This window comes from Seriola dumerili, unplaced genomic scaffold, assembly GCF_002260705.1.
Source record: "Seriola dumerili isolate Sdu_G_001 unplaced genomic scaffold, Sdu_1.0 BDQW01000056.1, whole genome shotgun sequence".
Taxonomy (NCBI): Eukaryota; Metazoa; Chordata; class Actinopteri; order Carangiformes; family Carangidae; genus Seriola; species Seriola dumerili.
In genome coordinates, this window is record NW_019174311.1 from 2963528 (window position 1) to 2986327 (window position 22800).

General features: G+C 39.2%; 1 protein-coding gene across 2 annotated transcripts; it reads left to right on the forward strand.

Annotated features, from left to right (window-relative positions):
* Positions 1 to 11898: 11898 nt before the first annotated feature.
* Positions 11899 to 21896, forward strand: LOC111219058 (large neutral amino acids transporter small subunit 1-like). Of its 2 annotated transcripts, none has more exons than XM_022741637.1 (11): positions 11899 to 12060; positions 12646 to 13179; positions 13351 to 13476; positions 15354 to 15459; positions 15603 to 15647; positions 16212 to 16335; positions 16450 to 16553; positions 16881 to 16977; positions 17325 to 17474; positions 19325 to 19499; positions 19771 to 21896. In XM_022741637.1, the coding sequence occupies exons 1-11, from the start codon at positions 11988 to 11990 to the stop codon at positions 19845 to 19847; spliced, it is 1611 nt and encodes a 536-aa protein (XP_022597358.1). In that variant the 5' UTR covers positions 11899 to 11987; the 3' UTR covers positions 19848 to 21896. The 2 variants fall into 2 exon arrangements, with proteins under 2 accessions (XP_022597358.1, XP_022597359.1); XM_022741638.1 differs by having other exon boundaries at positions 12649 to 13179.
* The last annotated feature ends 904 nt before the right edge of the window (positions 21897 to 22800 follow it).

Here is a 22800-nt window from a genome sequence, read left to right on the forward strand (position 1 = left end):
TCTGTCTCCAATGTTAATGCACCTGATTGTCACTGCACTGCTATTTGATCAATTTGGAGCTTGAGAGCACGTGTTTGTGCTCGTGTTTAATTAAGAATAAGTCGTTAGAACAGTTGGAGACAAGGTGAGAGGGGAAATGCACGGGCTAAAGAGCAGAAGAGCACAGAGAAAAAATGAGAAAAGAGGAATTGGTGTGTGCGTGTGTGTGTGTGTGTGTGTGTGTGTGTGTGTGTGTGTGTGTGTGTGTGTGTGAAGAGACAAAGACACACTGGCAGAGGAAAATCAGGGTCAACTGTCAGAGCGCATTGACATTGAAGGGAAGCAAACCCAAGTAGAAAGCTTGAGTTCTGATTTTCCTGAAGTGTAGCGCACATGCATACCCTCACACGCCAGAGGACACACACGCAATAAGTTATAGGGTAACAGAAGGACGGATGGAGGAAGGAGGAGGAAGAGGTGGGAGTTTGGAGATGAGGAGAATGCAGCGAAGGGTACAGCTACATGTCTCCTAGCATTTTCCAGTCCAGCTTAGTGCCAGCTGATCAAGCATGGATTACTGACAGCCTAAGGCACAAAATATATTTCCTGAATTAGAAGACGTTTGATCTGTCTTATCAGATGGGCTCCGCTGCCTACTTTCATTGGCCACACATTTGTATCAGCGGCAACACGAGCGTAGGAGTGCATCAGCTAACAAACAATAACAGCAGTGCTTTCTCAGATCCGAGTAAAACAGAAGGAATGACATTTAGCATTAGCTTAGCTCAAGGTTCCTGCTCCTTTTAACAAACAGTGAGGGATTCTGGGGTTTCAGTACAAATAAGAAAAATGTATCGTTAAATAGGCCTACATAATGAATAAGGGGGAAGAAACAACAGTAAGCACATCATCTCATTTTACTGGCTGTTTGAAGTCTTACGATGCTATATCATTAGGTCACTAAATGGCTTTGTAACCAAAAAGATACCAAAAATGAAGACTAAAACTTAAGTACAAAATTGTATCCCTGCTTAAAGAGTTCCAATTCACTAAAAACAACCATTGGATATTACTGAAAAGGAGAACAGATCATAGTTTAGTAATTATATTATCTTTTATTATCTGAATAGTCTGGGTAGACAGAAAAAAAACACTTGACCAACCACAGAGTAATGGAGAGGTTCAAGTGGATGTGGAGCCAAACACACTACAGTGAAAAAAACAGAAAGGCAGACAGGAAGGAGATGATGAAAAACAGAGGTAAAGTACAGTATAGAAAGATATGGAAAGCAACATAATCATCTTGCAGAGGCAGTGGCATTATCAGAGGGATACGCATGATGTTTTGGCAGAGAAAGCCAGATGAAAAGACTGATGAAAATAAAATATGAAACAGAGCCCAATGTCGGTGGGTGATGGAAACAGGAGGTGGATGTTCTTTGAAGAGTGGAGAGACGGTAAATTGGCACCATTAAATACAGAATACAGAAAAAAAAGAGGAGGGAGAGACAAGAGGAAAATGAAGGAATAAAAAGTGAGGGGATGGAAACCGAAGAAATGAAAGAATGTAGGAGAGTGTGGGATGGGGAGTTTGGTGTGGAAGAACGTGACTGGTCTGCACAGAGCCCTGACCTCAACCTCATCCGACGCCTCAAGGATGAACTGGAACACTTACCGTGAGCTAACATCAGTTTCTGACTTCTCTAATGCTGTTGAGGCTGAATGGGAGCAAATGCAGGAGTGGAGGCTGTCAGAGCAGCATATTAAACTCTATGGTTTTGAAATTAGATGTTCAACAACCATATGTGTATTATCTCAATCACAAACTGCTTTGAAGGGAATGTAAACTCAAGGGTTTATTGCACTAGAGTAAATTACTTTAGGATCCAATATCTCTGGTGTTCTGCTTCTTTCAGGTCTTTGAAAAAAGATGCTCATTAATTAAATATATTTACTTATATTAATCATGAAGTTATCATGATTAATATTATATTATTATATGTTGTCTTTCCTCATCTATACACAGATAACAGCAAAATAAAAATAAAACTAGAATTACTGCCTTGTGGTTGTCTGCTAGTTTCAGGTTACATCCCTGTTTATCCATTGTTTGAAATGTTGTAATAATTGCTTTGTGAAATCTTGGGTTATGTCTAACAAATATTTTCTGAGGTCACCATGCCCTTGACCTTTGACCTTTGACCCCAAAAATCTAATCAGTTTGTCCTTGAGTCCAAGTGAACATTTGTGCCAGATTTGAAGGGATTCCCTTGAGAAGTTCTTGAGATATTGCATTCACAATTCCAAAATCATATTTTGTGAAGTCACCGTTACTTTGACCTTTGAACTTTGACCTTTAGCTACCAAAATCTAATCAGTTTGTCCTTGAGTCCAGTTGAATGTTTTAATCAAATTTGAAGAAATTCCCTCAAGGTGTTACAGAGATATTGCATTCACAAAACCAAAAACGCCTTTTGTGACCTTGACCTCTGACCTCTGACCCCCAAAATCTAATGAATTCATCCTTGAGTCCAGGTGAAGGTTTGTGTCAAATTTGAAGAAGTTCTGTCAAGGTGTTTCTGAGATATAGTGTCCACGAGAATGGGATGGACGGACAACCCAAAAACAATATGCCTCCGGCTCTGACTGTCGTCCATAAAAAGGATGGAAGAGTAGAGGCAGAATGATTAAAGGGCAAGAAGAAAGAAGAGAGAAAATGCTTGGAAAGACTGTAGAGCAGAGTGAGGAAGATGTCTTGACAGGATTAAAAAGTGAAAATAGAGAAGATTGGAGCGGCCTGTGAAATAAGATTACAGATACAAGATGACTGTAAGTGAGAAGAAAGCCGGAAGGAAAAAAGAAAGAAGAGAACAATGAAGAGCAGTAAAAATAGTAAAGCCAAAAATAAATGACAGCAATTCAAGAAAAAATGGAGAAGAACATAAAATGACAATAGAAAATCTGACGCAGACACGGGAGGTCAGAAAGTATATGAGTAAAAAGAGGTTATATTGTGTGATGAAAAACAGATGATTGGCACTGAGAGAGATGGATGTTGCCTGGGGACCTCTGACATATTTTAATAAATGGGGAAAATGGTCAAAAATTGTAAATTTACATCAGTTAAACATGTTGAACATTCTGGTGGCCTTGATGTTGCCGGGCTTGGACTGATGGATCTCCAGGACCTCGAAGTATACTGGTACTTACTCCACAGCACTTCAGAGAGAAATATTGTACTTTTTTACTCCGCTATATTCATCTGACACCTGCAGTTAGATGTGACATTGCAGATTAAGATGCTACGTTCAACATGAGTCTTGAGATATTGGTGTTGTGGAGAAATAGAATGTCAAAATATCAGCTTTTTAGCACCTTCAATGTTAAAAACTCTTTGATTTGAAAGCATTACTCTTACATTAGTCAGGATTTCAGTTTTTCCTTCACCCTTAATCATCAGTCCATTTTTAAACTGTGTCTAAAGCATATTATTACTGCACCTGTTCACATTTAACATATTGTTGTCTCTGGGCAGTTACTTCAACTTCAACTTAAAAGTAAAAGACCTTTAAAATCATGGATTTGTCTCACAGACGGTTCATCCTATAAGCCTCTCTGTAAGATGCTGACTGTCACCGTGCGGCCTGAAAAAACTCCATGCTGCTGACACTCCTGACTGTGTGGGCTGCAGCACGGCCTGTCTTTCCATCAGCAGCTGTCATCACTGTCTGCACACGCAGTAATTAACGTGCCATCATGTTGGTGCAACATTTTGAGTATAATTTTCATTTCAGTGCCATCGTGCAAGGTATATATTTTTAAGCAGTTAACCTTAACAACGCAATCGCTCATGGAAATATTCATGCAGGTATCTAAAAAAACTGTTTTTGAGAGCAATACTTCAGTAAATGTACTTTTCTTTCCCACAACTGTGTGCCTCTGTAAACACTGACATTGTGATGTGTCTCACCTTTTGTTGTGTGGCTGCTGTTATTGATTGTGCATGAAATTTAATGTACAATGTTTTAAAATGTAAATGTACTGGTCAGTATAAGAGATAAAGATGGAAGGAGAGTAGTGTGGGTTGGGTTCTGGTGACATGGCAGAGCTGGGGGATTGCGTCCCCTGACTTCTCCTGTGGGAGCAGCTCACGTCAATCTGGTCTCTTCGATCACCTGTATCAGGATTTGTTTTTTTCGTCATGGGCCTTTCTAGAGATGGTTGGTGGAAAGACGACCGCTCCGCATGTGACCTCCGCAATGAGTTTCCCGCCACAATAAGCAGTTCATGAAACACTGCATAAAACCACACCGTTGACCTTGTAATAGAATATCTCTACGCTGTGGTATCACTATTTTACCAAAGCTGAGAAAGGTCATACTCTACTATTTTTTTCCCCGTTATCTCAAGATAACAAAGCTTGTTATCCCGAGATAACATGATATTATCAGGAGAAAACAATTTTTTTGTTATCTCCAGATAACCAGATAATTATCCTGTTATCTGGAGATAATTAAGGTTGTTTTCTCATTACAATTACCTTGTTCATCAGAGATCAGATGTGCCAAGCCAGAATGCAGATGGCAACTAATAGTGGTGTAAAGTAGTGGTGTGAAAATGTCAATCTCAGGCAGATGAGAAAACCAAAATCGTAAAAACAGCTTGTTTCCCGATTACCGTTTAGAAATAGGGAAACAAAAAACGTTCCCGTTTCTTGTTATAATAATAAAAAATGGAAAATGACAATATGAACCGGCATCTGTCTTTTCTAAATGTGAACTGGGAATTGAAATACCTGTGTAGAAATGGGTATCATTGGATAATCCGTAATTCATTTGTAATTTAAAAACAAAAAAACTGCAAATCTGTAATTTGTTTCAAAACCAAGATGGAAAAAATGTTTTTGGTGTCAGAATCAAAAAACGAAAAGTTAATCAAAATTGGTCTGTTTTTGAAATCACATGGTCTATTTGTATTTTGTTCCCAAACAAAAAGCGTGACAACCAAATTAAAGAAAACGGTCCAACTTAGGTTTTTGCTAATTTTTTTTTAATTTCTCATTTGGCACAGACAATAGATCATTGGACAGACAGGAAAAGGAAGTGAAGCATAAAAAAATCAAAATAAAAGCCCAGAGGACATAAAAGTGTAACATTAAGCAATTATGGGAGCTATACCAGGGTTTAGAAGATAGATAGCAAGATGAATCAATAAAGAAATAAATGAGCCTGTATGGTAAGCTGGGAGCTGAGCTGCCTAACATTTGCTTTTTTTTCTCTGATAACTTAAGATCAAGATGTCCGATGACTACAGTTCTTCATCTGGTGGAAATACATAAAACACATCTTAATAATGTGGCAACCACAAGGCCGATGCATGCACATAGGAGATATGATGTAATTAACAGGCAACCAAATGAAACATACCGTTACCATGATTTATGTTGAATTTATGAAATTAAAATAAAGAAATACCATTACCATGATTCAAATCATGGATTTCTCCAAGTTTGATGCTGGAAACATTTAGGATAATGTAAACACACAACCATGCACTGTCTAAGTGTAGGCTTATATATTTGGGTGGCACCAGTAACACACTGTTTGCCATAAAAATATATGCAGTCGTTTTTATTTCTGTGTGTATAATGTTGGCACAAAGTATCTGCCTTCTGTAAACCTTCTTCTTGTGTTATCCTCACAGTTCAACCCTTTGCGAAGAACACGGCGGTGCTGGTCCCCCCCTTCGCTCTGCTCGGCCTCATCTACGTCCTCTTTGTCTCTCTGGATGGGACCTTTACTGGACACCAGTTGACACTTGTTGGACCAGTTGCAGAAACAAGGGGACAGGTTAGACGCAGCTTTTGTTGTTCTTTTTGTATGATTTGTAAATTGAATTCTGGCAGGTTGTAATATATACACAGAGGATTGTTACTGAATGGATGAATTTGCTTTGTTTCTTTGAGTTTTCATAAAAAAGAAAATGAAAATCCTGCTTATCCTGCAAGACAGAAAAGTAAAAAAAAAATAAAAGTTTTATTAACATAAGTTGATGCAGTTCTACTTGCAAGACGAAAAAATTATAACCATGCTCTCCTGTTGCTGATCCAGTCTGCTCTGTTTAAACCTCTCACCAGAAGACTACTGGCCTTAAAAGTTTTTAATGTCTCTGGGAAAGGCTTTTTTATACTACTGCAGGATTTTATAGTAATGCCTCACAGTGGCACTGTTGTTGCTTTAATAGCTGACTGAATGTAATCCCATCATGGTGCAGGAATATCACAGTAATACTTATGGTTTACGTCATGATGCAGATACAAGGTGAGGCACCTATAGCTGAAAAAATGGTATGATCATGTTACTTTATATTTTCCATAGACATGTGTAAGGGTTTCATTTATTAGCTATTATTATATGTAAAACTGACACAATGTTCTGAGACAGTACACAGGGTTAGTACCACCTCATTTATGTGTTGAAGAAACCAGTAAATGATGTAGTTACATTAGTACATACCTTAAGTTAATGATTTCCAGAGTAATTCATAATAAAGTAGTAAAGTGCCAAAATACATTGTCATTGTCATGCTGCTTCCAGTAAAATAAGGTGTGACTCACTGTCTTTATTCACTGCTTTATATAGAAAAGTGTCTTCAATTGTGTCTACAGGGCCATACAATTAATTTAGCCTAATTAATCTCATCTTAATTACAAAAGGGTCAAATCAATAGTGTCAGCCACACATGCGTTTTTAGTTGTTGAGATGTTTGCAGTCTTAGGTTAGTGTGTTAGAATGCTAATATTTGCTAATTAGCACTATTGTATTGAACAAGTAGAATTGTTGATGAATATTTTGGGATTAATCATCCTGTATGCGTTATGATCATGGATGTCTGTATGATAATATGATATAATACCAATAACCAAAACAAACATGAAAATCGCTTCAGCACTTGGACTTCCAGTCAGTCACGTAGTGAGGTCTGTTTGTTTACCGGCAGAAGCTTGACCTGTCCAATATGGCAGACAAGCAGACACGCGTCACATCACTGAACGCAGCTTCTACCGACAGGCACATTTTGAACAGCCACTGAACTAGTATACGAATTACTGATGAATACTGTGTCCCACTTCAGGGGTCGCTAATGAATTAGATTTGAATGCCTTTACTTGACTGCCTTTGATCCGCTTCTGCAGCACATCTTGGCGAAAGATGACTCAATCACAAAACAAAACAGGCAACTTGCTTCTAAGCAGCAAGAGACACTCACAATCAATTTGAAACAACCAGTCCCTGATCTTAAGGAATCTAGGATTTCTGCTGAAAAGACTCCTGATGCAGAACCTCAGCAGCATGGAGTCTCCTGCTGCTGAATCTCTCTGGCAGCGCTCTGGTAAATGGCTGAAAGAAACTTTGCCTACAGTTGGCATCTTCATTGCAAAAGCAACTATCCTGGGCTACAAACTGCAAACATATAACTATATAAACTCTGACTACAAACTGTCTACTACCAACAAGAGCTAAAGCCCTATGTCAACGTCCAGCATTTCATTATCCTTACTAAACAAGTCAGGATACGTGAACCAACACCAGAAAACACCTATGAAACTGAATGATGGCCTTTCACTAAATGTGAGCTGAGATAGGCTCATATTGGGTGAAAGAGTCAGTAGGTTGGATCCATTTGGGGCGGCAGTGGTGGTGGTGCAGTGGTTAGTACTGTTGCCTCACAAGAAGATTCTGGGTTCTACCCTGCCCACCAGGGCCTTACTGAGGAGTCTGCATGTCCTCCCTGTACCTGCGTGGGTTTTCTCCAGGTGCTCTGGTTTCATCCCACAGTCCAAAGACATGAAGGTTAGATTAACTGGTGACTCTAAATTGCCCAACTACGTATATACTACTGAATATTATTATTTGAGGTGGAATTGAATTTGTAAGATAAATTAGGAATTTATTAAGGTAAAACTAACAATTTGCTGAAAAAGATGAAGATTTTATTTACAATGGAAAATATAATACATTTATGGAGGCTATGCACAATGCAAACATGTAAAATACTGCATAACTGAAAAGCTGCTCATAAAGGTGGTAGTAGAAAGAATGGTGAGTATTAAGAGTACAAAAGTAATGATATATTGTAGGGGTCTGCAAAAGAATATGAATACGAAGAATATCAGAGAAAATAGTGCACATTTGTAAATGTAGTATCTGTATTTGTAGTGCAATGTATGACATGTATTTTATGTAGAGCTGAGGTAGATGACAAAACGTTTGTCATTCAGTTATGGTGGTGTCAGAAAGATAAAGCTGCGCAGAGGAGTCTCACAGCCTGAGGGAAAAATCAGCGGATGCCTCTGTGTTACTTGTCATACAGCAGCAGTGACAACAGACTGGAGTGGCTACTGTAGTTAATTTCAGTAGAGCTTCAGCTTCATGTTGTCACGGATACTGAGTAAATTTAACCACATCGGCTCTTACAAGTTTTTGCATCATGTAATATGTCAGTGCTTAATTCTATTATAATATATCTAATTTAAAACTAGAATTACTGCCTCCGCCACTCAGACTAGTTCTCGTTGTACTCATTTTTTTAGACTTTTTTTTGTGTGGAAAAGTATTATAACTTTAAGGTCTGTCTTTCACCTCTGATCTGCAGAAGCTTTATTTTATTCCTCTTTAGTTATTCTCTCTTATCTTTTTCTTTTGGTAATAATATATTAATGTACTTGACAGCAATGATTGATGAGTAACTTGCAATTTGTGGTTTAGTTAAGGCCTACTTCTGTTTTATAAACAAAACATACATGTACATTAAAGCACTCAGATAGAATAGATATGGGAATCCATTTGAAGTGATTGCAGCAGGTTTCAATCCAACAGTGAATGAATTTTAGTGCTGCAGCACAGATTGGGCCTGTATTAAGGAAGCACTCATCAAAGAAAAACATTTGGAGACCTTATTTCACAATTCTGACTTATTATGAGATTATTATTATTATGAGAAAAAGGTTAAGGTGGTTATCAGTCATTGCTATTTGAGAAGACAGGCTTATGGCACTGCCTGGTTTAATTCGCTTTTATTCCCTCCTTGGTTTGAGACAGTGGGAAATACTGATGTCAGTAAGTAATGTGGATATTATTATTAGGACAGTTTCTTTGTCTAACCTACATCACCTGAATATGAGATTAGCAATATAATTATTTGTTTTTTCCAACAAATAATTTTGGAAAATGTTATATTAAACATTAAAAGTCTTCATTTGTGTGAACAGATGTAAACTTTCACACAGTGGGGCAGATGGACAAACCAATCGTGCATTTTATGACTAAAGCATGGAAGCTTCAGCATATAGTCTTGTACCCCAAGGTGTTATTTGAGGCCTGGAGACAATTTGTATCTGACCTCAGGTGACCTTGAGCACAATACCTTCTATATACAGGCTTATCTGCAGCACTATGCCTTGGATTCAGTAAATAACACTGTGGGCCCCAACTTGAGCCCCGTTTTTTAAACCTATGTTTACATTTTAGAAAGTTGAGTATGCTGAATTAACTATTAACTATTCAATTTTTGGTGTGTGCCATTAGATCAACTGACAACTATCAAACAATTACTTTGATAGAGAAGGTATCTCAAAAACCTGACGATTCTCAGGCAAGTTCTGAACCTTTACCATTCCTGTCTTAGTCTACATTAGTCATAATTACGATGTAAGGGTCTCCAATTTTTTTTCATGTGAATGTATTGCGCTTATATGGGCTACTGTATAAACAATTACGATCTGTATAACGCACAATAATTGTGGTAGTGATTTATTTGGCTACTGTCCCTTTAAATTTTCCCATGATCCCTCGCTGTGTTTAACGTTTTAATTCAAGAACCAGCTTCTTGCAAACAACAACAGACGATCTTTATAAGACGAACCTGAGCTTTGTAAACTAACGGACACGTTTTATAACATTAACGTTACACTATGAAACTTTTTACACACCGTGATTGTGCAGCTGTGTCTTTTGTGGCCCTACATATTCTCTGTGTCTTCCGTTTCACATCCGGGCATTCAGAAGGCTTGCTCTCTGGGCTACATGCTGAGGACCTGGTTTCTCCCTTCGCCCAGGGGAAAGTCCCCGGACTCATGGCAGAAAGTGCCCTGGGTGAATCCAGCGTCGATGCGCGCCACACCGTATTCAAGCTGAGATGTTCATGTGAACTGAGCTTGGTGTTCGCTTGTCGACATTGTCAGCGTTAATAGTAATGCAAGTACGCAAATGCTAACGCCTAAACAGAACGGGGCTCATTCTCGGAATGCACATTTTACTATAGTAGCCTTCCTGTTTCATGCTGAAATTGTTATTAAGTCCCCCTCTCTTTTGTTAGCCTCTAATGTCGATGTATTGCACATGTTCTCTTTAAGCATAATTAGGCTACTATTCGAAAATTATTTATTTGATGTCAATAGTTGCAGTCAATATTAAATTATATACATGCTGAATTTAGGTTCCATTGGAAAAATAAGGCATACAATTCATTGTTATTAGAACTCTGAAGCTATGAGTGACCGCTCATTACAGATCAGTAATCTATGTCAAACTGGCAGCAATGATGAGTTTACAACAAAAGCCTCATAACAAATAACACAAACGCTTTACGCTTCACGTTTTACCCAAATCAAACCATTACTGACCTTTCTGATTTCATATGTGTCAAGAGTCTACACAGAATCATAACAAAAGACCAGGGCTGTTGTTATACTGACAACGAGACAGACCATTCCTCATAAGAACTGTGTTTTTATACACTATGTGGATAACCTCTCAAGTGCGAGTTTCAAATTTTAAACGTGTTCAGGTCGCCATCTAGTGGATAAAAATGTTACGTGCAGCCGTGCCACTAAATTCAGACTAATCCACCTGACACTACAGGCTACAATTTGAAAATAAAGCAGAAAACTCATGATAAATAATCTCACAGTCTTTTTTTTACTTTTTCTATGTGTAGTGCATCGAACCTTTTCATACCAGTTTCGAGAAAAAAACATAGGCTGCATGGTTTGATATTTCAGTAATTCATACATTTGAGATGCTTATATTGTGAAGTTATTACACTTATGGTAGTATAGGCTGCACATTTTTCAAATAGTTGATGAAACTTGAATTCTCTATAAACAGTGAGATTTACCAGCAAAATAGCCGAAATAGCAACCTGAGGAAATTGTAGTCCTGGGACCTGGCTGAGCACGTGCCTAACCCTGTCACCATGTATTTAGCCAATATGGTGGAAGCGGTGGAAAGAGTGCAAGGTGATACAGAAATATCATGTGCCTCCTCATTATTACCGCACTGAATGGGACCAGTAGGACTACAGTCGCTCTGTGGTGTCACCTTTCTGCATGACAGAGGGAGAACAAAGACACTTGTGTTTCCATGTTGACACCACTAGGGGGAGCACCAGCCCTGCAGCATCCTTCCCTAATACACTAACATAAGATAACACACAAACACCCTGTATGCCACTGGATTAGGCAGTACACAAGAAGATTATAGCGTCACATGGTGGCCATGCAAATGGTGCCTGGAGGTAACCTATTTCCTCCTTTTGAGATATCCCATCATTCATTTGGAGAGGGCGTAGGCTCACGCAGCAGCAGCATCACAAAGGTTCAGCTCCTCCCTGCTGTAGACAGAGGGGAGGGAGGGAGAGACAGCGAGAGGATCAGGGTCAGATGAAGTCTGAGTGACGAAGGCAGTGTGTGCAAATGAAGAGGAGAGTGTGTGTGCATGTGTGTGAGAGTGGACGAATCAGGGAAGGTTAGAGAGAGAGAGAGAGAGAGTGAGGAGGGGAGGGAGGGATTGTGTGTGTGTGTGTGTGTGTCTGTGTGTCTGTGTGTGCATGTGTGAGACAGAGATAGGAGGAAATTCAGACAGGAGGAGGAAGGGGACATAAAGGGAGGAAGGAAGAGGGGGCAGGAGGAAAAAGACAAGACAAGGGGACCCAGACTGAGAGGGAAGATGGCTGAACCGGAGCTGAAATCACGGAGCAAGGAGAGTGTTGCTAAGGCGGCGAGCCAGGAGAAGATGGGGGGTAGGTACAGTGCACGCTCACACTCCTGTAGATACCACATGGTGCACTGCTGCATTAATCCGCCATGCGCTCTGATGCAACAATGCCTGATGCAAGAGTACATACAGGCTGATGTAGCTATAGAGATACATCATGCTGTTTTGTGTGATGATGATGACAGGTGTGCAAGGTGACAGGTAAGGGAAAAGAACATATTTAATAAAAGGGCAGATTCTGTGTGACTCGCCCCTATAGTGGGCCCGTAAACACAATTACCTGACGTGTTCTGTGTTGACGGTAATGGAAGGAGGGGTAAATTAGAGAAATAAGGCGTCATTCTTGAGAAACCGGTTTTAATAGTAGCCCTGATGAGCCAGTGTGACCTGTTCTTAAACAGTCCTCGCTACAGATGTACTGAAATTCCTGCTCCAGTATGTAAACCACATGTATGCTTTGCTGCTGGAGACATGGACTGACATTAGAAAAAATGTCCCAACAGAGAGAAAGTCAAAGAACTTGATTTTTCTTCTCTCTTTTCTTATGAATACTGGCAAAACTAAATGATCGTACCACACATGTGAAACTCTCTTGTCCTCTCTCCTCCAGCAGCTGACGCTGACCCAGACCAAGATGGTCTGATTGTGGAGCAGCCAGCATCTCCATCTACCCCCATGGTCTCTGCTCCCACCGCCACAAGCCCCACTAATGGCTCACCTGCCAAAGGGGAGAAGATCGAGCTGAAACGCAGCATCACCCTCTTCAATGGTGTGGGAATGATCATAGGCACCATCATTGGCTCTGGCATTTTCGTCACTCCGACAGGTGTGGTCAAAGAGACTGGCTCAGCTGGGCTCTCCCTGATCATCTGGTCTGCTTGTGGAGTGGTATCTACCATGGGTGCCCTATGCTACGCCGAGCTGGGCACAACCATCGTTAAGTCAGGGGGAGACTACACTTACATCTTGGAGGTGTATGGCGAACTAGCGGCCTTTCTCAAGCTGTGGGTGGAGATGCTCATCATTCGGCCATCGTCACAGTATGTGGTGTCGCTGGTGTTTGCAACCTATCTTCTGAAACCTCTCTACCCAAACTGTGCCGTGCCCGACAGTGCTGCCAAGCTCATTGCCTGCCTGTGTCTTAGTGAGTGGGGGTTGTTGGCTGGGGTTACTTTACAAAGAGTAACAGTAGAAACATAATCTCTTCCTCTACTGAAAAATAACTTAGGATCCACATGTTTGATGCACTTAATTCCAGGTGATTATTCCCCTAATTCCTGATACTATTCTGTTTTGTATCTCCCACCTCCTGTAGCATCCCTGACGTTTGTAAACTGTATCAGTGTGAGAGCGGCTACCAAGGTCCAGGACTTGTTCACGGCCTCCAAGTTGCTAGCTCTGATCATCATTATCCTCTTTGGCTTCATACAGATTTTCACAGGTGAGTCACACTTACTCATGGACTGACAGAGCGAAGCAGGCACTAAAAACCCCAGATTGTCTTAATTTTTCAGGGATCTTTGTAATACTGTGCTGTGTAATAGTCATCTAGCGCTCTGTAGCCACAGGTCTACAAAATGACCAACAGCTGGGGTTTGCAGTTCAGTCTATATCATTACCTGGTATCATCTTGTCAACCTCTTGATCACAAGTTGATGCTCAACTGAGCAGGCAAAGAAAAGTTAGACTAGTTGGTCCGTATTAAGATTGACTTTTGTGAAACCTTAAAGTTAGACAGTGTGTTTGGTACATACATTTACAATACATTTAAAACTATTCATGACTTCAGTGTGAATGAAAAAGTGGTTCTTTTTTTGTGTGATGAGGCATGTGACAATATGAAAATTTCATAGCACAATGATCTTAGCTAAATTACCCCTAACCCTCATAATTCCAAACAATATTAAAATATACTTAAATGATCATTCAAACTCTACCACATGATGTGATTGCAAACATTTTATATACACACAGTAGTAGATATTTTAATGTTTCTTTCTTCCATTCCTTTTGTTTCCACTGTTGTTTAGCGCTATAATGATGGTAATAAAAGTGTCAACGTTTACACTATACTATTACAATTTGTAGGTTTCATATAGTTTCATTAATGTAACAAAGTAACATTAATGATTCATCCTTGTGTGACAATATCTACCAGCACTGAAACTGGGGTTTATTTATTATTATTTTTTGTCTTTAATGATCAACAAATTGTTGACCAACACTAATGAGCCCAACCAAGCAGACTGCCCTCCTTTCAGTTCGTTTGCACAGTTGCTGAGTCTGAACACAAGGCTCGTCTGTCTGCAGCCATGTAATTGAGTCTGAGTGAGTGTGCAGCCATGTGCACGTGTGTCCGTGTGGGTGTGCTTTGAACTTGCTGCTGAGCATAATTGGTTTCATACATGATGCATTTCTGCTATATGTATCTCACAGAATATGATAGAATAGATTTAGTGGAAGTGGAAAAATGATGAGACATTGATGCAAAAAAAGAGACAATTTCATCCATACCACTGCCCCTAAACATGGAGGGAGACGACCACTGCTCATTTGCTTCACATGTGAAATGTCAGCTCCACACTCCTTATGTATACTTTTCAAAACTGAAACAGCAAAGTGACTGAATCTGCTCCAGTCATGCGATTCAAAATGAAAGAGCGCGGGAAGAGAGGAGTGGAGAGAGAGTGGCCATCGTTCGCTCCATGCTACATCTGCTGCTCTCCCCCTCTTTTGCAAAGCCATGCACACCACCATTGTGCTCTACACTGTGTTACCATGGAAACTAGGCGGCGAGGCTCGCCGGCTGTTCAGAAGACTGAGTGAGAAAATAATGTGTGTATAACAGGCCTCATGGAAAGGAAAGTCATTACCATCTGAAAGCGACAGGTAGAGATGGGAGTCACGCAGAAGCCAGACTTCAAGCTGCCCTCGCTGATGATGCACTGGTTTCTGTAGCTGCTATGAGTAAATGGGTGGACTGAGGTTTACTTATCAAAAGATACAGTATTTCTGCTCACATTTAAATGGCAGCTGGGCAGGACATGTTTATGTTTATACATCAAAGGAAATGCTCAAACCAGGAGGTAAAGCGCTCAGATGAAGTATCAACTGGCTGCTGGTTGAAAATGTCAAGCCTGTCCAGGGGCAGGCAGCAACACACTGACCTTGACACAAGAAATAAAACAGTGGCAGCAGCCCTGAATGAGAATCCATTTAATGTCTATGAAACCACATAACAACTTTATGAAGTAAACCTGTTAGTGTGGAAAGAGGTTTCTCAGTTGTCCTTAACCTCTTATTTTTTTCTGCGTGCAGGTGATGTGCCGTACCTGGCACCAGACAAGGCATTTGAAGGCAGCAAATTGGGGGTTGACAACATTGTCTTGGCTTTGTACAGCGGTCTCTTTGCTTTTGGAGGCTGGTGAGGCATTTGTGACCTATATTGATGTAATTACAGACCAAAAATAGAAATTATTTGTTTGTTGCTTTTGCGGTGCAATATACAGTTATTCCAGTTTTTTTCTAATCCCTACAATAATGTTGAACTCTTTGTTTTTTTTCTAGGAATTACCTGAATTACGTGACCGAGGAGATGATCAATCCAGAGAGGTGACTTAAATGTGATGAAGGTTGTTTTGAGGATTGTACAGACTCTCCTGTAAATATTTGCTAACAATACCCTTATCCATGTCTGAGCTTGTTTATCCTCAGTTGATTGCATGGAAATACAGTATAGAGGGGCTGGACAAAGCAATGGGAATACCATACAATATAATGCAAACCAATGCAATAACAGAATCCACATCTCTCTGCCAGTCTTGACAAACACTGAACATTATGAACTAACACTGGATTGGATTGCTTTGCATGATTAGATGTTCCAGTTGTTTTGTCTACTCCTTGTGTGACGCCTCAAATATTCCATTTTATCGAGGTGCATGTGATGCTTATGCTTTTGAATATTATATTATCAATCACAACTGATCACTGTACACAACTAACCATATAAAAATATATGAAATTGTATGATCACATTGCATGAAACGGAACACAAACCTAATCACTGATCTCATAAATACAGTGGAAACAAATATTACAGACAACAGATTTTATTGGAAAATATGTTGTTAAGGGGTTCTTTTCTCAAGTGACCTCTGACCATTCCAACTGTAGGAACCTGCCCTTGGCTATCATCATATCCATGCCGATAGTGACGGTGGTGTATGTTCTGACCAACCTGGCTTACTTCACCACCATCTCTCCTCAAGTCATGGTCGAATCCGAGGCTGTTGCCGTGGTGAGCATCACACTTCTGTCAAAAAGTTATTAGATTTGGGTTGGTTGTTTTGTCTTTTTTTCACAAAACAAAACAGCTACCTTCATATATGTTACTGATTGTGCTGGTTTGCAGAGTTTTGGGGAGTACCATCTTGGTGTGATGTCGTGGCTGATTCCTGTCTTTGTGGGACTGTCCTGCTTTGGAGCTGTCAACGGATCCCTCTTCACCTCAGCACGGTGTGTGTTCACACATAGAGTAATAATATACAGCATAACATTTTGCCACTTTAATACAACAAATGTTGGAGTGTACATAAAGAAATTGTAGTAGAAAATAAAGTGTTCATTTGCAGTGGTTAACATGGAGTCGTGATGTTTTGAGAAAAGGATATTTGACTTTAGAGGTGAAGACTTAAAAAATGTTGGGAGGATGTCAAGTTTCATATGATAGGTGGGTAAGAGGGAGTTGTTCCTAAATCTGAAGCTGTTTGGATTGGTTGGACATTTTATCTAGGCCAACTATTTCATCACAAAATAACCATGAAAGAGCTTTCTCTCTTCTAGGTTATTCTATGCTGGAGCTCGAGAGGGTCAACTCCCTGCTGCTCTGGGATTGGTTCACACAGACCTTTTCACACCAGTGCCGTCCCTCATCTTCACAGTAAGACTCCGGCTACTTACATCTGACAATGATAATCAGTAATCCGTTACTTTTGTGTATTACAAATCATCACCATTAGAAAGTGCTCAAAGTGTCAAATTAAGTGTCAAATTAACCCAAGAACCTATGATGACATCCAATCAGGTTACGGTAAATAAAGATGCATTAAATCATGTATGATCTTTATTGATCTCAGTCTATCTTCAACCAAAGGTTTGCAACAGCATCAACAGGTTTCTGGCAGTTGAATATGGTTATTATCTAAAAAGAGGACTGATCATGTGTGTGTTTGTGCGTAATGTATGAAAGACTAATATCATCCTGTGTTCTTTTTCCCCTTATATCAGTGTTTGCTGTCCATGATGTATGCCATCTCCCAGGACATCTTCTCTGTCATCAATCTCTTCAGCTTCTTCACATGGCTGTGTGTTGGTATGGCCATTGCTGGTATGGTTTGGCTGCGCATCACCAAGCCCGACCTCAGAAGGCCCATTAAGGTAGAGCACCCATGTGTGAATGGTTGTATTTACAGGTGGTTGCACTACAGGATGATTTCACGAACAGACGTTGACTATGTCTTAGATATAACAAATAGTTAGACGTCAAATAGACGTCTAAATTATCCGTTGCACAAAGCAGTGTAGTTCTTGACTATCTTAAGCCTGACTGTGGTACAATGAATTCTGAGTAATCTAAGACATTTTAACAAAATAAAAAAAAATGGCTGACTGAGGCTCACTCTCTCCACAACAATGATAGCAAAGCACAAATTATGAGCCACGTTTTCCTGTTTTTCGATGTTGGGTGCTACTGCTCAGCGCAGGTGTCACTGACTGTTACCACGGTGACCTTGGTAAGACTGGCTCGACTCTACAGACCAGTCTGAGATATCTTTGTGAAACTGGCCCCTGATCTATCAGCTAAAAGTCCATTTAAAAGGATTTGAGACAAATGATGCAAGACCTTGGCTCAAACTGAACCTCAGCCAGTTTCTCTGTCTGCCTCAAACATAAACATGTCTCCTGGTTTTATAAAGCTTTCACCTTTTTTATGAAACAACTATTGTATCACTGCTGTTGTTATTAGTTGGAAGTGGAACAATACTGTGATTTCAGGATGGGAGTGGTGTTTGCATGAATACATGGCTCTTTGTTTCTGGTTCATCATGGGAATATTACTTTAGTTGACCAAAGTCTTTCATCTCTCCTTTGAGCCTGAGTGCTCTCAGCCCATTTGTTTTATAAGAAAGAAATGGAGCGTTCCTCTTTATGTGTAAACCCTTCATGAAACAAGACAGTTTTTTACATCTAAATTTAACTTCTGTCAGAACAACAATGCATTTCTCCTCATAACCTCGTGATGATCAATAATGTAAGTACTGCAAGATTCTCAGAATGTTCAAACTGATCAAAGTCTAACAATGCCTGTTAATAATACCTGGCAAAATGTAATAAAAGCACAGATGACAATATAATCACATTATTACAATAATAATAATAATCATGATGGTTGTTATTCACAAAAGGATGTAACCGTTTTAACCGGTGGTGAAAGAAAATGCCACCACAACGTGAATAGCCATCATAACATACTTAAAGTAGCAAAAGTAAAAGTACTCATTATGTAGAATGGCTCATTTCAGAATACTGTATATCATATAATTCAATTATAATTACTGATGCATTAATGTGGACATCACATTTAATGTTGGAGATGATAAACTTTATATACTGCTGGGGAACTTGTGAATTCCTCCCTGGGGATAAATAAAGTCTTAAAAAACAGATCATAAGATTTTTTTGTTGATTATATTTTGTATCATAAATCTGAATCTGCAAAAATAACCAGTGAAGTTGGGAAATAACTGTAGTGCAATAAAAAGCACAATTTTTCCTACTAAGTTTTAAAAGTAGCAACAAAACAGCAAAAAGTGGAATTACTCAAGTTAAGTACAAGAAGAGAATTGTTACTTTCTTCTGCTGGTTCTAACTGGGGATGTGATAATATATGCAAAAAAGGCAATAAGGCAACTTTAACTACTTATTGTACCATTATCAACTCTCTTATAACATCATCAGGTAAAGTTGCAAATATTAAGAACTCTGTTATTGTTGCATGTTTTTACATGAGTAAAGTTCAGTACATGATATTTACAGGGAGGGATTCATATTTAATTTTGAGAGTTGTCATAAAATCAAAGGCACCAATTTTATATGAAAAGACATATTACCTGAAATTCAGTTCTCTAGTCACTTTGCAGAATTATAACGATAATAATAGTATTTTATGCTCTGTCCTCTTTTCTTAACTAGAACAAACGGCTTCATCTGTTGTTTTCTCTCTGTAGGTGTATCTCTTCATCCCCGTGACTTTCGTTTTGGGCTGTGTCTTCATGATCGTCGTGTCCTTCTGGGCAGCTCCATTTGAGTGCCTGGTAGGCAGCAGCATTATTCTCACAGGCATCCCAGCATACCTACTGGGCTACAAGTGGAAGAAACCCCATGTGGTCAAGAAGATGCTGGGTGAGTGTGACATTTTTTGTTTTTTCATAGTGTCTTTGTCTGTTTTTGTTCAAGCGAGGCGGGAGACGCTTTCATTACAGTTTGTTATGTGAGAATATCTGCTCGAGTGCTGCCATGGGCACTGATACATTCGTTTGTTTATAAAGTCTGTGTGAAGGACTCAAACCAAGGTGTTGAGCCGATGTTTAATAAGATCTGTCAGCATTTGATCTGCAGTACCCGAGCTAAAAGAAAACAGACGTGTCTAATGTGACGAGCTGTTTCTCCTCAGAAATCTTCACCATGTTCTGTCAGAAGATCTTCATGTCTGTTCCTGAGGAGAGGGGGCAACACGAGGCGGCTGAGTAACGCTGGACAGACTGAACCAGATGCAGGACTGAGTCAATATTTTTATCTGAACAATTCTTGACATGTTTACATTCATTCATTTGTAATTCGGCTCCAGCAACTTCTTTTTTATTTTTAAAAAAAATATTTTTACCTTTATCAAACAATGCAGGTAACTGTGGAACAAATTGGTATATACTGTACAAGTGTACAAGAGCAGCCCGGCACTCTTGGTAAAGGAGGGTTTGATGTGTGTATGCTCTTGTGAACAAACTCTTTAGGCATATTTGATGAACACTACATGGTGTTTAAAATATCAAAATTTTTGAAATTGAGACGCTGCTTTTATTCTGAATCTGTTTCACAGTTGTATCTCCGTTAATGCTAGAACATGCTTATATGTTGCATGCTAGTTAGTTAATGGGGAGTCGTGCGCTGATCTTGATGCCAGACACATAATTAATTGTATACTGAAAACAGCAGCAGAAGCTCCAGACAATATATTCTAGTGGCCTAAAACAACAAGTTTATTGTTTGCCTGAAGTGTACAAATGAGTAGTTTAATGAGACAAATAAAAAAAATTAACTTTCTTTACTTTTGCTAAACACTAACAACCAAAACTAGACATAGTTTATTATAGTTTACAGTTTTATAAAATCAACTCTATGCTATGGTTAATGATGAGTGGATTAATTTCAGTTAAAAGAAACAATCAGTGCAGTGTATTAAAAAGGTCAGGGTTGGAAGGAGCGGTTCACTAACATAACACTGATTAAATTATACACATAGGCTACTAATATCTGTGTTCATTAGATATTGATTTCTATATTTGTATTTTTTTGTATTCATTCATAAAATGAATCCACAGCACAATCTTAAAGCACAAACTGAAGTGAGATGAAGTGTATGTAATGTTTCCTTATGATGTGTTGCTGTGAAGCAGGTCTGTTTCCTGTATCATTTCATTCTCACTGTCAGCGCTCCATACGTGATGATATTTGACAAAATGACAGTGGATACCAGCATCTGTCTGTGAGGCATTATTATAGGAAACTGAAGATCTGAATAGATGTCATTCTAGTGGCTGTATTTAGTAAATTACATTGTAGTGTTAGTGTTTTGTATTGGGTGTATGTATTATCTGTGCCGGCCGTGTCAGTGCTGATATTCCAGTTTTTTTTTTTGTTTTTGTTTTATTGTGTCTGTAAGACCAAAATGAATGTTGCTCATTTTTAAAATAGGAATTGTACATATAAAAAACCCAACTTTTAAACTGAATATCTGAGGCTTTCCCAGAGTTATTGGAAGCACTTTCCCAGTCCGCTCAAGCTCCCAGAGGATAAAAGTCTAGAATAGAGCGACAGTCCCTTTAAACATCAACCAGTGGTGGTAACAGAGAGACACTCCTCCACCATGAATGGGAAATACTGATAGAAAACTACGTCCGACATCTTTGTTCTCGCTCTTCAACCATCTTCTGCTGATGGGAACAGCAAATTGGACAATGATCAATCAAAGGTTAAAACACCACCACGGAAATGAAATGAATTTACATGTAAAAGGGAGAGGGATGGACATCCCTATAGCGGCTAATGTTTACAACAGATTTTAAGAAAAAGAAGTTGATATGAAGGTTGATAAAGGCACAGTTTTTAAAGTAAAGCACCATTTTCACCTCATGATTTTTTAAAATCTTCATCACAGTCAGAGCAAACCAACAAACAGCCCAATGCTGGAAGAATCAAAACCTATGTGAAATGAATCTGATTCAAACAGGGAGCACAAGTGTCTAAAAGCACACAGTATATTATTGATTGAGACTATGAAGATACACGGTTTCTGTTGGCCTCATCGTACAATTTATGTCATGCACAACATACTTGGTCTGTGGATACAAAGCATTACTATATGTATGAATTGATAATGCCTTTAATGAATTGTTATGGAGAGAAAAAGAACTCTAATGGCATATTTTTAATCTTAAAACCTGAAAGTACCTATGTCAGTTATTGTAACTGTTGTATGTCAGTGACCATGGCAGGTACATGTAATAATAAAAAATATTTTTGTTCAAATTTTGGTCTGTGTTTTGTACAGAGGATGAAAAATCTCAACTAATGTTCCTCTGAGAGGTGAAAATCTGATTCCCCACTGCTGCATAAATGCAGTGTCCTAATATACTTGCATCAGTTAACGAAAGGCCAGCTGCAGCCTCTCTGGAGATAACACTTTCAAATAGAACAAGCAATCCCAAAACACAACGATAGCTCCGATCCAAATGAGGATGTTTCACAAGCACAATTTTCTCAAAATGTCGTCCGATGGCGTTATCGCCTCAGCCATCAAGTGTCTGGGCCGTGATCTGTATGAAATGCTCTGTCTCTTCTTGTTTGTCTTGTCTTGTTTGTTGGCTGTCAGACAATGATGCTGCTGATGCCTGTACTGTCAGGAGAGTTCATATCCGCCTGAGGAGGAAATGAGAGGGTCTGATGGCTACTGATGGAACCAGTATCGCAGCTCCTGGAGACAATATTAGTGATCGGAGATTGGGCAGGCAATGAGCCAATACTGCACAAGTGACATATGGAATATTTTGATACCTTCTAGAAAAAGTATGGCAACTGAACAGGGACTTGAATGGTTCATTTAATTGGTGCAATAATAAAGCTAAAGCCCAGCTTCAGTGGTTTCAACAGTTTTTAGAGTCGAATCTAATATCAAAGCAGGTCTGCAGGACTTTTGTTATCGTTACGGAGAGTACACATACGAAACCATAAATCAGGAGTCAGACAGTCAGATCACACCGAAACACACTATGAAATATTTTCTTAAGTAAGCTATCTGCTTTGTGAAATAACCCCTGAGCAAAACTATCAATGAAACATGGAGTTTCAATTATTTATATCTAGCAGAGGTGCAACTGACTCAACTTCACAGCAAACACATCATCAGCATCAATCTGTACACATAATT

What these genes read in the sequence shown, in the direction of transcription:
- LOC111219058 (XM_022741637.1), top strand. Translation starts at nt 11,988, where the DNA reads ATGGCTGAACCGGAGCTGAAATCACGGAGCAAGGAGAGTGTTGCTAAG. An exon ending in GAGCCAGGAGAAGATGGGGG is followed by an intron (nt 12,061 to 12,645) that starts GTAGGTACAGTG and finishes TCTCTCCTCCAG; the next exon opens with CAGCTGACGCTGACCCAGAC. An exon ending in CTTCATACAGATTTTCACAG is followed by an intron (nt 13,477 to 15,353) that starts GTGAGTCACACT and finishes TTCTGCGTGCAG; the next exon opens with GTGATGTGCCGTACCTGGCA.